The sequence below is a fragment of the Tachysurus vachellii genome, chromosome 2 (genome assembly GCF_030014155.1).
Source record: "Tachysurus vachellii isolate PV-2020 chromosome 2, HZAU_Pvac_v1, whole genome shotgun sequence".
Classification (NCBI taxonomy): Eukaryota; Metazoa; Chordata; class Actinopteri; order Siluriformes; family Bagridae; genus Tachysurus; species Tachysurus vachellii.
The window spans coordinates 9,762,085-9,775,734 of record NC_083461.1 but is presented as its reverse complement, the minus strand read 5'-3'; the positions used below and the strand labels follow the sequence as shown (position 1 = coordinate 9,775,734).

The 13,650-nt window shown below is 35.3% G+C and overlaps 1 protein-coding gene across 1 annotated transcript in view; it reads left to right on the top strand.

Annotated features, from left to right (window-relative positions):
- Window positions 1-11,550, top strand: part of prkcea (protein kinase C, epsilon a) — a 53,824-nt gene extending 42,274 nt beyond the window's left edge. The window contains exons 12-15 of the mRNA XM_060896033.1: window positions 4,874-5,012; window positions 5,096-5,284; window positions 6,844-6,990; window positions 9,308-11,550. Of these exons, the coding sequence (XP_060752016.1) occupies window positions 4,874-5,012; window positions 5,096-5,284; window positions 6,844-6,990; window positions 9,308-9,454 (622 nt within the window). The 3' untranslated portion in view covers window positions 9,455-11,550. The remainder of the gene's footprint in view (window positions 1-4,873; window positions 5,013-5,095; window positions 5,285-6,843; window positions 6,991-9,307) is intronic.
- Window positions 11,551-13,650: the final 2,100 nt, after the last annotated feature.

The window sequence follows — 13,650 nt, the reverse complement described above, 5'->3', positions numbered from 1 at the left end:
CATATTTTACCATTCAACCATCAAAGCCCAAGTCTTTTTCCTGGGAGACTTTATCTGGACATCTGTACACACACACACACACACACACACACACACACAAGAGATGACAAGAGATAGGTATAAAAAAGGAACATTTACAGACAATGCTGACCTCATTTTACTAATTACCTCATTTAAATTTTAATGAACATAATTTATTGCTGTTTAAAAAATAAACACAATTGGCCATGCTGTTACAGGTAAATAATCACTGTCAAGTTCTGCCCCAACTTAAAGTTGATTATTTTCTAAAAATTCCGTGCTATTTAGAATGATTTTTGTTTTTCTTATACCACAGGAATTGTTCATCGCTAATATATACAATTTAATATTGTGCAATGTTTCTCTGACTTGAAGTAAACATAATAACATAATGAGACAATGAAATACAGTTTATGTTACTGAGAAACTGCAAAGCATGAAATCAGAAAAGTTACAGCTGGCTTTAACTCTGGCTGATACTAAGCACCGATACTGAAGGGTCCTTCCATGTTACTTGTTACTACAGTTTTGCTAACATTACAATGAGGGCATTCATATAAACACCTTCTGACTAATTAAAATCAAGAATTCAACAGCATGGTGTATAATTGATTTTAATCAGCTCTTAGTTTTGCAAAAATGGGTTATGTAAGTTGTCCTTTATTATTCTTCATAATCCTGTAAATTATTTAAATTCATTTTCTGAAGTCATAAAAAACTGAGGAAAAATGTAAAGGTGGACAAAATATACTAGAAATATTATTCGGGAAATTCTTAAACTTGCAGGACCAATCAGCAGATCCAGATTTTGATTCCTAATTCCAGTTACAAACTATTAAATATGAGTTACTAATTAATTCATTTTCATTGCTGTGTACCTGTACTATGCAATGACTGTAAAATGGTATCTATCTATCTGGAGCTAGTTAGGGTCACTGTCTAGATTACGTCACCCAGCAGAGTCAGTTTACTTAAACGTATTTATGTACAATATTTTAAAAGAAGAATTCTATTGAGGTAGTTTTTTAGCTTTCTTAAAGGAATTGGTATTGTTAAAGGGTTTAAGTGTCAAATTATATGGATTTTTCTTTTCATACGATCCACAAAATCTGAATGTTGTTCATATTTTGTGGATCGTATGAAAAGAAAAATCCATATAATTTGACACTAAAACCCTTTAACAATACCAATTTTAAACAGAATATGTGTTGAGGAGTGGTTTGTCTGAGTGTATGAGTGTGTTTCAGTGCTTCAGCTAAGGTTCGTTAGAGTTCATGTTGTTGATTTTAATGTTAAAGATGTTGGCAAATGTGAGTCATCCGTGTGCAGCGGCTGTCACATATATGCCAAATGTTCTAGAAAGTTCCCGGAAAATGAGTTGATAAAAAAGGCTGGAACCATTGTCATGTCATATGATGCTATTAGCACTGGAGAACTGTCACTTTATACTGTCACTTGTATAGATATTTACTCTGGTAAGGAAATAAAGAGCATATTCCAGCTCTCTCTCTTACACACACACACAAAACTGAATTTTTACTGAATCTACATCAGACACATCAATGCTTATGGCAACAAATGATAAGGTAAAAAGGCAACATGATGTCTCCCTCACTATTCTTGTAAAGCCACAGAAGTAGCATGTGGCAAAGTGTAAACTGAGTTCACTTTCACTGCTTCCTGGCCTGTTCACAGGTGCTGAAAGCCTGGTGAGCTGCAGCATGACAAACAACAGTGAGCATAAATATTAAAGACTCATCTAGAGTAGTCTGTAACCAGATTTTCTGTTTTGTAAAATGTTCCAGGGCTTTGCTTTTTCGTAAACATTTTGAAGTCATGCTGGAACATTCTCAAAATTGTTTTTCATATGCTGGTGTTTGCAGGGAATGTTCTTGATCTGTTTGAGTTGAGGTTTTACTTGTAGATTGAAATAAATGCTTCCTTCATATGTCAGGTCATCTTTATTTCCAGGTTCACCAGCATTTGCTTTATTCCTCATAATAGGTGTGGATGATACGGCTAAAATACCCTGATATGGTTTAAATCATATACGTATATATATATATATATATATATATATATATATATATATATATATATATATATATATATTCTGCTGTAACTTATCATTAATATTAACATATCAGCATATTAGCACCGCTCATCTTTGCAATTGTCTAATTGCTCCAGTTTTGATTTTTCATAATTGCTATAATTGAAATTTCAGTTTCAAGAATAATGGAACAAATTCTCAATGAAAATGTAGAATCAACAGCAGATTTTTGTAAGATTTCATGTTAATTAATTATGTAACTACATGCCAAGAAAACTGACAGTAGATTTTAATTCCATTGTCTTTGGTTAGCTGAATCTAGCATGCTTAATAGAACCATCCAAAAATGTACATGTTCCAATCATTTGAAGATATTACACTTTATGTCTTATCAGTAAGCTTTGTCATATCCTAAACAGAGAGATTATAAATACATTATATACCCAGGACTGGGCTGGAGCTTATGAACCGTGTTTCCCCTGAGACACTGACCACTGAGGACAATCGCATAAGCCATGTTGTTCATTCATGTCTATGTCACCATTTTGTCAAAGCACATGTGCCAATCATACATACACCTAACCAGTATTATATATAGACTCACATGCCAATTTTAAGTTTGACCCGCATGCTGGGTTTAAGTTGTGCTGTGATTTTGCTTTTGTCTGTTGGCACCAACGCATTACTGCATACTCTGGAGAAAAGAACCATTTGTAAATATGAGATCCCTCACATACAGAACCAGTGCTGAAACGACTGGCATGTTGCATGTGACAGAAAATGTCACACAAGCTGACAGGTAGAGCTCCTATTGATACACATTCAGATCCCTGTCCTTGGTTTAGATTCCACTGTGTAATCCTCATTGGTGTGTGCACATAATTATAAAACTACAGAAACATACATTATATAGTTCACCCCACCCTCCATGTGTTCTTTCCAGTAGCTGGTTATTTAATCTCAGAGATCAGACCTTTTCAGTTATCTCCAGTGTGACTGTAACACTGTTAAAGCTTTAAGTTACAGTCAAATGACTTGAGTGTGCGTGTTTATGAGTTAGTGACTGAGGACATAGCCTAAGGGATGGAGATCTGGTGGAGGAAAAGCAGGATTCTGGGTGGAATGGGTGGAATGGCAGAACAGGGGAAGGCAGCTCAGATGGAAGGATAAGATGAAAGCTGGCACTTTGGGTGGTCTGGTAGGTAATGGCCAATAGCCTGCTGCTTAGTGTATTGACACAGTTTTTACACACTCATTCAGTCAGTGGCTTCAACGTCTCAAGCACTTCTGACTTTCACTACTTTCATTCATTTCTCAGAAATAAGGGTTACATATATTGCATGTATATTTTAAGCCCATTTGAAAACCAGTTGTTACCATTAGCTGTGTTACAGGAACTCTGATTGACTAGAGTTACAGAATACTTAAAATAATGGATGTTCTACATGAGTGTGTGGCTTGTATTTCCACCACACTTCAAAGATCCCATTTATCAGTCTGCATTTTTAGTTTAAGTAAAGGCAGTGATCTCAAAAAACATGAAAACTTCAGTCATGAATCTGCTGCAGTATCTGCACTTAGGTAATTGTTATAATCTGAATGGGCCAGCCATAAAATCAGCATAAAATCAGCATAAAATCAGCATAAAATCAACTCCTGCATAAGCCAGTTGTGAATACGGAATAAAATTTTGCAGTGTACATTTTTTTTAACTTGTCAAATTAAGTCACTGTTTGTATGCTTGTTAGAGAAATGTCACTCCATGAAGCTTGTGCTTCAAGAGTCAGCCACAAACAATATGGCAAGGTCTGCCACAATAGTTGATTGGTCCCTTTAAACATTAGCATAAAATGTACTTTCCTTTGTTTTTTTCCATTTTTCGGCCCCAATTTGTTGATCTGCCAATTCCCACCCACCACTCAGACTTCTCCTATCTACTCTCTGCTACATACATGATCTCTTATGATTTGCTACTGTCACTATAATTGACAAGGTAGAGACAGTAATGCTATTGGAGAGATCACAGGCAATTTTGGTATCTTGGCTCACTGCCATGAATAACTGTGGCATCGTTGGGATTCAAACTTGTAATCTTCTGCAGACAGGGCAACTGCTTTTCTGTTATGCCACTTGGGAGCCATTTGCTGGTATTTTTAAAAGGATCTTTTTAAGCACGCTTTGTTTTGTAATGGTAATATAATGTTGGGAAATCTCACATGGAGACATAAAAAAAAAAAAAAGAATAATTATACTATAACACTTAAAATAGATCTTCTTAATGTCCATATCTGCTCAAATTGTCAGACTGGTCACTATTTTTTAAAATTAAATATTTTTTATTATTTTTTTTACATTTATTTAAAGTGCTTAAGCTGCACCCTTACAAATCTGACTATAATGAGGCCATTATTGCTTGTGTTAAGACCTGTTAAGACTGTAAAGACATATCCCTTGCAAATGCAAACAATAGTGTGTCTCTGCCCCCTCAGGGTAAGTCATGGTGCTAAACCTTAAATAATTGTGGTACTTTGGGGAACTATTACTTTGAAATTGTCTTGCAGTTATTGACTGCTAACTGCTAATAACTGCTAAAATGGTTCCTCATGTTGACATGTTTTATGTACAGATGACAACATTTTTCTAAACTTTTAACACCCATAACCTGACATGCAGAGCTTTTCTGCCAGTGTAGGTGCTAGTATGCCCTGGTGATCTGGACTGTTACCAGTTTTAATGACTTAATACTCTAAAGCCTCATTACTGTCTCTTTCTGTTTTGTTCTTGCTGTGTTTATGTCAGAGACCTGAAGCTTGATAACATTCTCCTGGATGCCGAAGGTCACTGCAAGCTGGCGGACTTTGGCATGTGTAAAGAGGGAATCCTAAATGGTGTCACCACCACCACCTTTTGTGGCACTCCAGACTACATTGCCCCTGAGGTACAAAATGCAGAATTCAAGAAAAATGTCTTTGCTGTCCGCACAGCTTGTCCGTGTATGTAATATTTCACACCTCATCTCAGATTCTTCAGGAATTAGAGTATGGCCCATCAGTTGACTGGTGGGCTCTGGGTGTGCTGATGTATGAGATGATGGCAGGTCAACCACCGTTTGAGGCTGATAATGAGGATGATTTGTTTGAGTCTATTCTCCATGATGATGTACTCTACCCGGTTTGGCTCAGCAAAGAGGCAGTCAGCATCCTCAAAGCAGTGAGTGACCTCTTCCTTACGAGCTACTGTTTGCACTTTCTGTCTAGTGCACTTCTTGTCCTCATTCTTTTCATGTATCACCATCTCTGTGTGATTTCTCTGACGTCTTTCCTTTATTTGCTTCATTTCCTACTCTTTTACCTCCTTCACTCGTTTGACCTCCTTGATGGTGTTTCCAGTTGAACAGGTTCATGTGTTTGTGTTCATGTTTACTTCCTGATTCTCCAATCTGTAAACCTACATGTTAACATATAAAGAGTGAAGCAGAATTGGAATAACCTTTTCAGAGGAAGGGGCTGATTACTGTGGGTTAACTACATTGTGTTTAAGAAATTTTCTTTGCAGCTGTCAGCTCCTGCTGTTTCCCATATATACTGTAGACATGCAAAAATGCTCACAAAATGTCAGTAAATAGTCTTCTTAAGCAGTACAGATTGCATTTGCCTAAATTGCAGTTGTTCATCTGAGATATTCTCAAATATGGTGGTTAGTTTTTGCGTCTTGTTTGCAGTGTAACTCAGGAGTCAAGTCACTTACCTTGATGTAAAGTCTAAAAGTCTAAGAGTATGATAGAAACAGTGCTGTACAGAATGGTGTGATAAATTTTATTCCACTGTTTGTTGTTTACATTGTGAAGTGACTTGTATTTGAAAACCTATGCTGAATACGGTTGCCTTTCTTACCAGCGCACAAGACGTATGAATGGGAAAGACATGAATTTTGCACTAGACACTAGACATTCAGTTTTCTACTATGAATTTACAGGAAATTAGTACTAGTCAGTAGTAGCAGTAGTAGTAGTAGTAGTAGTAGTTGTAGATGTAGCAGAAATAGTAGTAATAATGGCCCATGACATGTCCATTATGTACATTATGTACTGTCAGGGTGGCTGCTATTTTGGAAAAAACATGTAACATATCAGCTAGATTTTTTTATATTTCTTCTATTGCTACTGTTGTTAGAATTTACTGTTAACTTTAGTAACAAGTGGGAAAATATGTTACCTCCATAAAACTGCTTTCATGTAATATGAAAGGCAAACTGGAGCTTCTCAGAGATTTCTAGATTAAAATCAGTAACAACACTAAAGCTATATAAAAGCAATACTAATTCTCACGGTCCAAATTACTGTAAAAGCATTATGAGTCAGTCCACACAGAGTCAAATCCACACTTTTTACTCAGCACATCAGCTATATTAGGTATTAAACTTCCTTGTTCAACTCTTTTCACTGTCAGTTCTGCTTCATGTTAACTCCATGTACTCACACTTGGGCCCTGATGACATCTTTAAATATTAAATGCATAGATAATAAGTTACTGTGGATTAGCTGTTGAATGTCATTTTTATTGACCTTAATTGAAGAGTGACAAAGTAATATTTGTCACTTGGATCAGTTAACACTTGGGATTTGTTACTTAATAATGGTATTGTAACATGAGCCAGCTAATGAAAGCACATGTACACAGAGCTATAGGCCTGTTGTGCCTGAGGAAACCCTAAAAATATGATCTGCTATGTGAAGAAGCTGCTTGTCTAATTTTTTCCTCCATTTTCAGTTTATGACGAAGAGCCCGAATAAGAGGCTGGGCTGTGTGTTGTCTCAGGGACTGGAGGAGGCCATTAAAGTTCATCCCTTTTTCCGGGAGATAGACTGGGTCTTGCTGGAGCAGAGGAAGATCAAACCTCCATTTAAACCACGCATCGTGAGTGTTAACAAACACACACATACACACACACACACTTACTACTGACAAATTCTACTCTAATGCTACTGACAAACTCTCTCTCTCGTTTTCACTCTCTCTCTCTCTCTCCCTCTCTCTCTCATATACACACACACACTTTTGCAAAAAATAAGTACTAACTTTAACTCTTTTGCACTGAATATACAATGTGCAGAACATAGCAAAACTCGCAATACTCGCAAAACTCCGATTAGAAACTGCCTACTTTAACTGAAAGTGTGTTTTTGTGGTTTACACTGAAAGTCAGATGCCACAACGACATTGCTCTGCTTCTGCTTTCCCATGGTCTGTGCCTGTGTGTGTGTGTGTGTGTGTGTGTGAGGTGAGAGAGAAAACATTGTCTAAGTGTATGTGGTAAGTCATCGGGTCACAGAAAGTTTAGGTGGAGATGCTGCCACCACTTTGGTGCCTTCCTCGTGTGACCTTCATCTGACCTTCTCCGTCACCACATCGGCTTACCAAGTGTCTGAACAAGTACAATTATAAAAGTAAAGATGTATAGCTTTGTGAAAAGATGAACTAGAAATCAAAACATATGATTGTGAAATTATTCAAATAAAGTATGAGCTGATCTTTGGACTGATCAAAGCCAGGTCAGGTGATGAAATTTACTTCCTCCATTCTGCATGTTTTACACCAAATGTTTGCTTGTGTCATATAAAGAAACAAGCTGATCATTTGTCAACCTCCCTGTTCGGTTTGTTTCATTAAAATATGCTAGTAAAGCACAGTGCACAGGACATGTCTCTAGATGGATCACTGGGATGTTTTTTCCAGTCTTGATCCAGTATCATCAATTGGAGAATTAGTAAGAAATGTAGCCTGAACGCAAAACTCATGTATACACATTGCATGTAATCCAAACTAATTGAACAAATAAGAAACAACATTTAAGATAAGATAAAATATACCTTTATTCGTCCCACAATGGGGAAATTTTTCTGTTACAGCAGCAAAGAGAAAGAAATGCAAATATATAAAAGAATAGACACATAATATAATATACAATATACTGTATACACAACACAATGTCTTTTTCTAAAACATTTCAAATGAATATCTCGCCCTTGTTGTATACATGACTATGGAAATCAAAATGATTTGAAAGCTCAAAGTCTTTCTTAGTTTCGTGTTTCTTAGTATAGTAGAGATCAAGAAATGTCTGTTTTCAGTCAGTATTAAATGTAATTACAGATTCCTTTTAGTCACAGAGTCTAGATGGCTTAATTATTTTCTTTTGCACAGTGTGTAGTATGTCAGAGTTCATTTATTACTCATTACTGAGTTAATAGTAGAAGTGCAACAAGTTTGCCTAGTAAGGTACTCATGACTGTTACCACTTTTACCACTGTGAGCATATCATGTGTTCGACTTCCCATGTCACATAAAAAACAGCAAGAAGATTAGCATCAGCTTTTTAAAAGGTTTAACCTTTCAAAATACCCTGATCATCAGTCTGAATGTTAACATCCAGATGCAGCATCAAAATTATACTCACACTTATTCTTTCAATTAAAAGATTATCCATCTCGTTCAATTGCAGAAACTGACGCAAAGTTCAAGGAAACTGCAATATTACTATTATATATGCTTTTTTTTAAAAAAAAAAAAAATAACAGCAAATTTTCTGCAAATTTGGCCCAAGGTATTGATTGACATCATCACAACACACATTCAGCCAAAGTGCTCTTCAATATGAGTACAGATATCACAGAATAGTAATTTATTATAGACGATTCTACAGCTACAATACAGCTATCATAGAAAAGCAATTCCATATGTGAAACTTTTATATGAAAATTTTGAAAACATTTTTGGTTGGAACAATCACAATAAAATTTTAAATCATGAAGGGAAAGTATAATGCCTTTATATATTTCTGTTTACTGCTCCAGAGTTTTTGTATGTGTACATGTAGTCGTATTTAAACTTGAAGTGGGTGTGGGGTTTGTTTTATTAAAATGAACCCTACACTAAGATACATATGTACAAATGAATGGTGTATCCATTCTGGCTCACGACATCTCCTCAAACATCAGATACAGCACTCAAGTTCATAATTCACACGAGTTGATAATTCTGAATACGTGAATGATGTAAATGTATTTATTTTTCTTTTTTGGTTCCATTAGCTTAATATATGACTGCTCACAGCAAAACCCTGATAAGTGTGCCTCCTGTTCTGATCTGTATTTTTTCTACAACACATTATCTGTTCATTCCAAAAAACATATTCAAAAACAGTCATGTAATACACATATAACTGTCATTTCAGAAAACAAAGCGGGACGTAAACAACTTTGACCAGGATTTCACACGTGAGGATCCCACCCTTACCCCTGTGGATGATGCCATTATAAAGCAGATCAACCAAGAGGAGTTCAAGGGCTTCTCCTATTTTGGAGAAGAGGCATTATCTTAAATGTCAGCCTCTCAGCACCTGTTCAGACACACATACATCTACATTCTCTCACACACTCGCACACACACACATACACACACATGCATAAAGACACATAAACACACACAAGTGGTGATAAATGTGGACAGAAATGCTGATATCGGGGTCGAGGCAAAAGGTCCGGGTGTGCGTCTGAAGCTACTACTGCTTTTGTTCTTCTCCACCTCCAATTGCTTCCTCTTGCCTTCTTTCACCTCAGCTCTCTTTTTTTTCCAGCCTCAACAATGCTCTGTTAATTTAAAGCTACTTCCCAAACTGCTCAAAGTGTCTGCTTTTGTGGAGGAGGGGCAGGATTGCACTATGTTTGAACCAAATTTGATTATACCAATGATCGTAGTAACCTTAGCAATCAGATCTCTGATAGAAAAAAATGAGAAATAGAAGAATATTATCTTGCATTAATGACAATGAAACGTATTGTGCTGTGCAGTCTAATTCCTTTGTGTGTATTCAGGTGAACATTTTGGGAGCAATTTTATTTATAATAACGCTACTATACAGTATATTTCTTGATAGTGTTATGAAGGCCTGTTGTATGTTGGTTGTGCTGATCCGAAGTATTGACTCGGTCCGTGCTCGTGTGCATGTGTTTGCATGAGTGAGTGCACATGCCATCTTTAAATCTTTTTATTTTGGTCGTGTTTTATTTAATTTTTTTGTTTTGGATGTTTTTTCCTCGCACACATTCATTTTCTTTTTCTGGCTGCTATGTGTGTTTAGTGACTTGCCACTATGCAACAGCAGACATAGAGGCCAGTGCCCGTAGCTGTCTTGCCCTTTGTACGGAGCGTAATGTACATAATATCTGCTCCAAAGCCTGTGAACGCTTCAAATAGTGTAGTCAACTGTTGCATGGTCTGGCAAACGAAGCTATTATTTGAGTTGTACTATGTACTAAGTGTATGGAGAGGAAATACAAGTTTCTGATATTCATGTGCAATACACTGAACATATTTTTCTGTTATTATTGTTGTTTTGCTCTTGTTTGCTTTGTTCCTCTTGTGATGTCTCTTTCATGTCCATCAGCCTTGCTGATATTAAATGGAGATGAGGGTTCGATGGGTCAGAAGAACACCAGGATGTTGACTTAATGACGAGGGTCTCTCTCTCTCTCTCTCGTTCTCTCTCTATCTCATTTTCTCTCTCATGTATATAGAGCATAAACTGTGGAATGTAGCTTAAAAAAGTGTGCTTGCTCATAATTTATTTTCTATCGTACACATAGTGACCCTCTTGTGTCAGTAAGCAGGTCATTTCCTGCTTATGCATGTTTCAGATAACTAAGCCTTGTTATTACACAGCTCCATGATTCTTACACAAGGCTTTCCCTGTCCATCTTATACATTTAATAGTGAAGTTTGTTATTTATAAAATGTGAACAAACATGATGGAGAGGTCAATAAGAGAAACAGGGTACATTTCAGGCGCACTAATTAAACCTTACTGGAATGTGAGAACTTTGCTTGAACAACTCAGTGGCAATTTGACAAATCTTTAGAGTTTTGTTTTCGAGTCGTTCTTTTTGACCGTTCATCACTTCTATGTTATATTTCCCTTGGTTGTAAGTGTATATTATTTGATTATTATTATTCTTTGTTATTTAAATGTTTGTAGCTCCTTTCCGTCACATGCCAAACATTTCTTTTTCTCTGCTTTTTTCTTTCCACATTCTTTTTTACTGTAAATGAATGAATTTCGATATTTAGAAATCCACAATGGTCTGTCTTCTAAGTAAATGAAAAGAAATAGATAAAATATTACCTCTGAAATTAAGTAAAATGTTTGTCTGGCTGAATATTAAATATTTGTGCATACAGTATTACAATACATAAGCATTTCATAATGTATGATAGTGCTGTATGTATTATATACATATTGTATTAGATTTTAGTTTGTTTGGTGAAGCTTTGTGTGAACTGAGATCTCTCTCTCTCTCTCTCTCTCTTTCTTTTAGTGTAAACATTTTATTATGTGCCAAACGTACTGTAATCTAAAGGATGTGAATGTGTTTGGTTTTTCTTTTTGATCCTATTAAATACTATGATGTCAAAACCTGAGTTCTGGAGTGATTACTCTGATTAGCTTTAATAGGTTCACACCCGCACATTCTATCAAAATAAATTCTTTCTCCATTCACTTGTTTTAAGGGCTAACCTGTCAGGCTGGATTGGCTGGCTGCTATGATGATCAGCTGGTCTTGTATGAACTTTAGTCCTCTTTCTCCCTCCCACAGCCCCCCAGAAGAAATGCGCCACAGACCTTATATCCTGTCTGTCATTAAAGCCACTGGATTAAGAAATTACCATGATGTTCCAGTTTAGAATATGCATGTGTGTATACATATGCGCATGCATGTGTGTTTGGCAGCATTGTTAATTTGCTTGTTTTGTGCCTGTATAAGTAAGATCTAGAGGTCAGAACACATTTAGCGTTTCAAGCGAGTGAGGCGGTCCAAGACAACGTCAAGGCCCCACTGTGGAACGCCAAATGGATCACAAATCAGGGCACTTATACCCAGTAGATAGATAGATAGATAGATAGATAGACAGGCTATTTTGTGTAGATTCATTACTTTTAATTCCAATAAAATCCATGTCTCATAGTGTATTGTTATTATTATTATTATTATTATTATTATTATTATTGTTATTATGTATATTATATAATATACGTATTATTATTATTATTATTATTATTATTATTATTATTATTATTATTATTATCACTAGATAGATAGATAGATAGATAGATAGATACATTATTTACTTGGGTAATATGGCATATTATAAATTGTAAAAGAAATTTTTATAAATATACATTTAAAAAGTCTGTGGAAATCTGGGTGTTAGGGCGCATTGTTTAGTATGTTTCAGAACAGTAAAAATTGCCTGTCTTTAACTTGTTAGATTACATGCATGTATTACTATCAATTATTTAAAATACGACAATAACAATAAAATATAATCCAAATCGTTAAATTCCAAAATATAAAAAAAATGTCAAATGTGTTGCAGTACCGTGATGCAGCATCAAGCAAGGGCTTAAAAACAATTCAACTATCATTGAGCGAAATTGCTTTTGAAATAGCTTCAAACGGCTTTCACCAACTTTGTAATAATGTCAGAGTCGACATATTGATGCTAATTTCTTTCAGATCGCTAAACAGAAGTTTTAAGAGACAATTATGCAAAATAATCATACATTATATTATATATATAAAAAAAAGATAACAAGAATGTTTGTCTTATGATATTTGTAGACCATATTTGTACCTGCAAGGTGATATGAAAATTCACTGCAGCTTTGTAAGTCAATAATTTAAAACAAGATAAAAGAAACACTTAATAAGAAGAATAAAACATTTAAATAGTTATAACACACCTGCTTATTAATTTATTTCTACAAAAGGTTTTGTCTTAAGTGGCACAAGTGACATTATATATGTATATGTTATTATAACCGCCCCTTAAATCAACCTTTGAGTATAAAAGCCACTTTGGTATACTTTCTTACATTTATGGCATTTGAGAGACACCCATTATCTAGAGCAACATACATTTTTTTTCTTTTTCTTTTTCAACTAATAAAAGCAAGTAGTTGTTGCCTTTTCCCAGTACAAGAGGCTGCACTTTTGTAGGTGTGCAGGTGTGATATGGATGTGGCTAAAGAGTTCAGAATAAAACTAGTAAATTGTTTGATCTGTAATTTATCAGAAGGAGGTAAAACACAGACAAGGTAAGACAAATAAAATCACTGAGAAGCACGTGTAAAAATCCCTATGTAGATCTAATCTGATCCCATTAAATCTTTATTGCCACTTTTGTTGGAATTTTTTTGATTGCTGTTACTTGCGTCATTCAGACATCATTGATTCCTGGGAAAAGGTCTCAAGATAAGATTTTATGGTTTGTAACACCTTACTCCATACTCTCTGTATAGTGACCTCAGTCCAGTTAAAATGGTAATGAAAAGAATGGTTAATAGTTAAGAATGTTAATTCCAGAGGCTGGTTAAATGGTTTGTTATAAGGTCATAAAGATAGTAATAGTAAAATAATCCAGTCTGAATATGACTATATGAAAAGCTATGATAAATTGCAAATGATCGAATTAAGCCACATGATAAAATGGATGAATCATAAGCTATAGATTACTGGC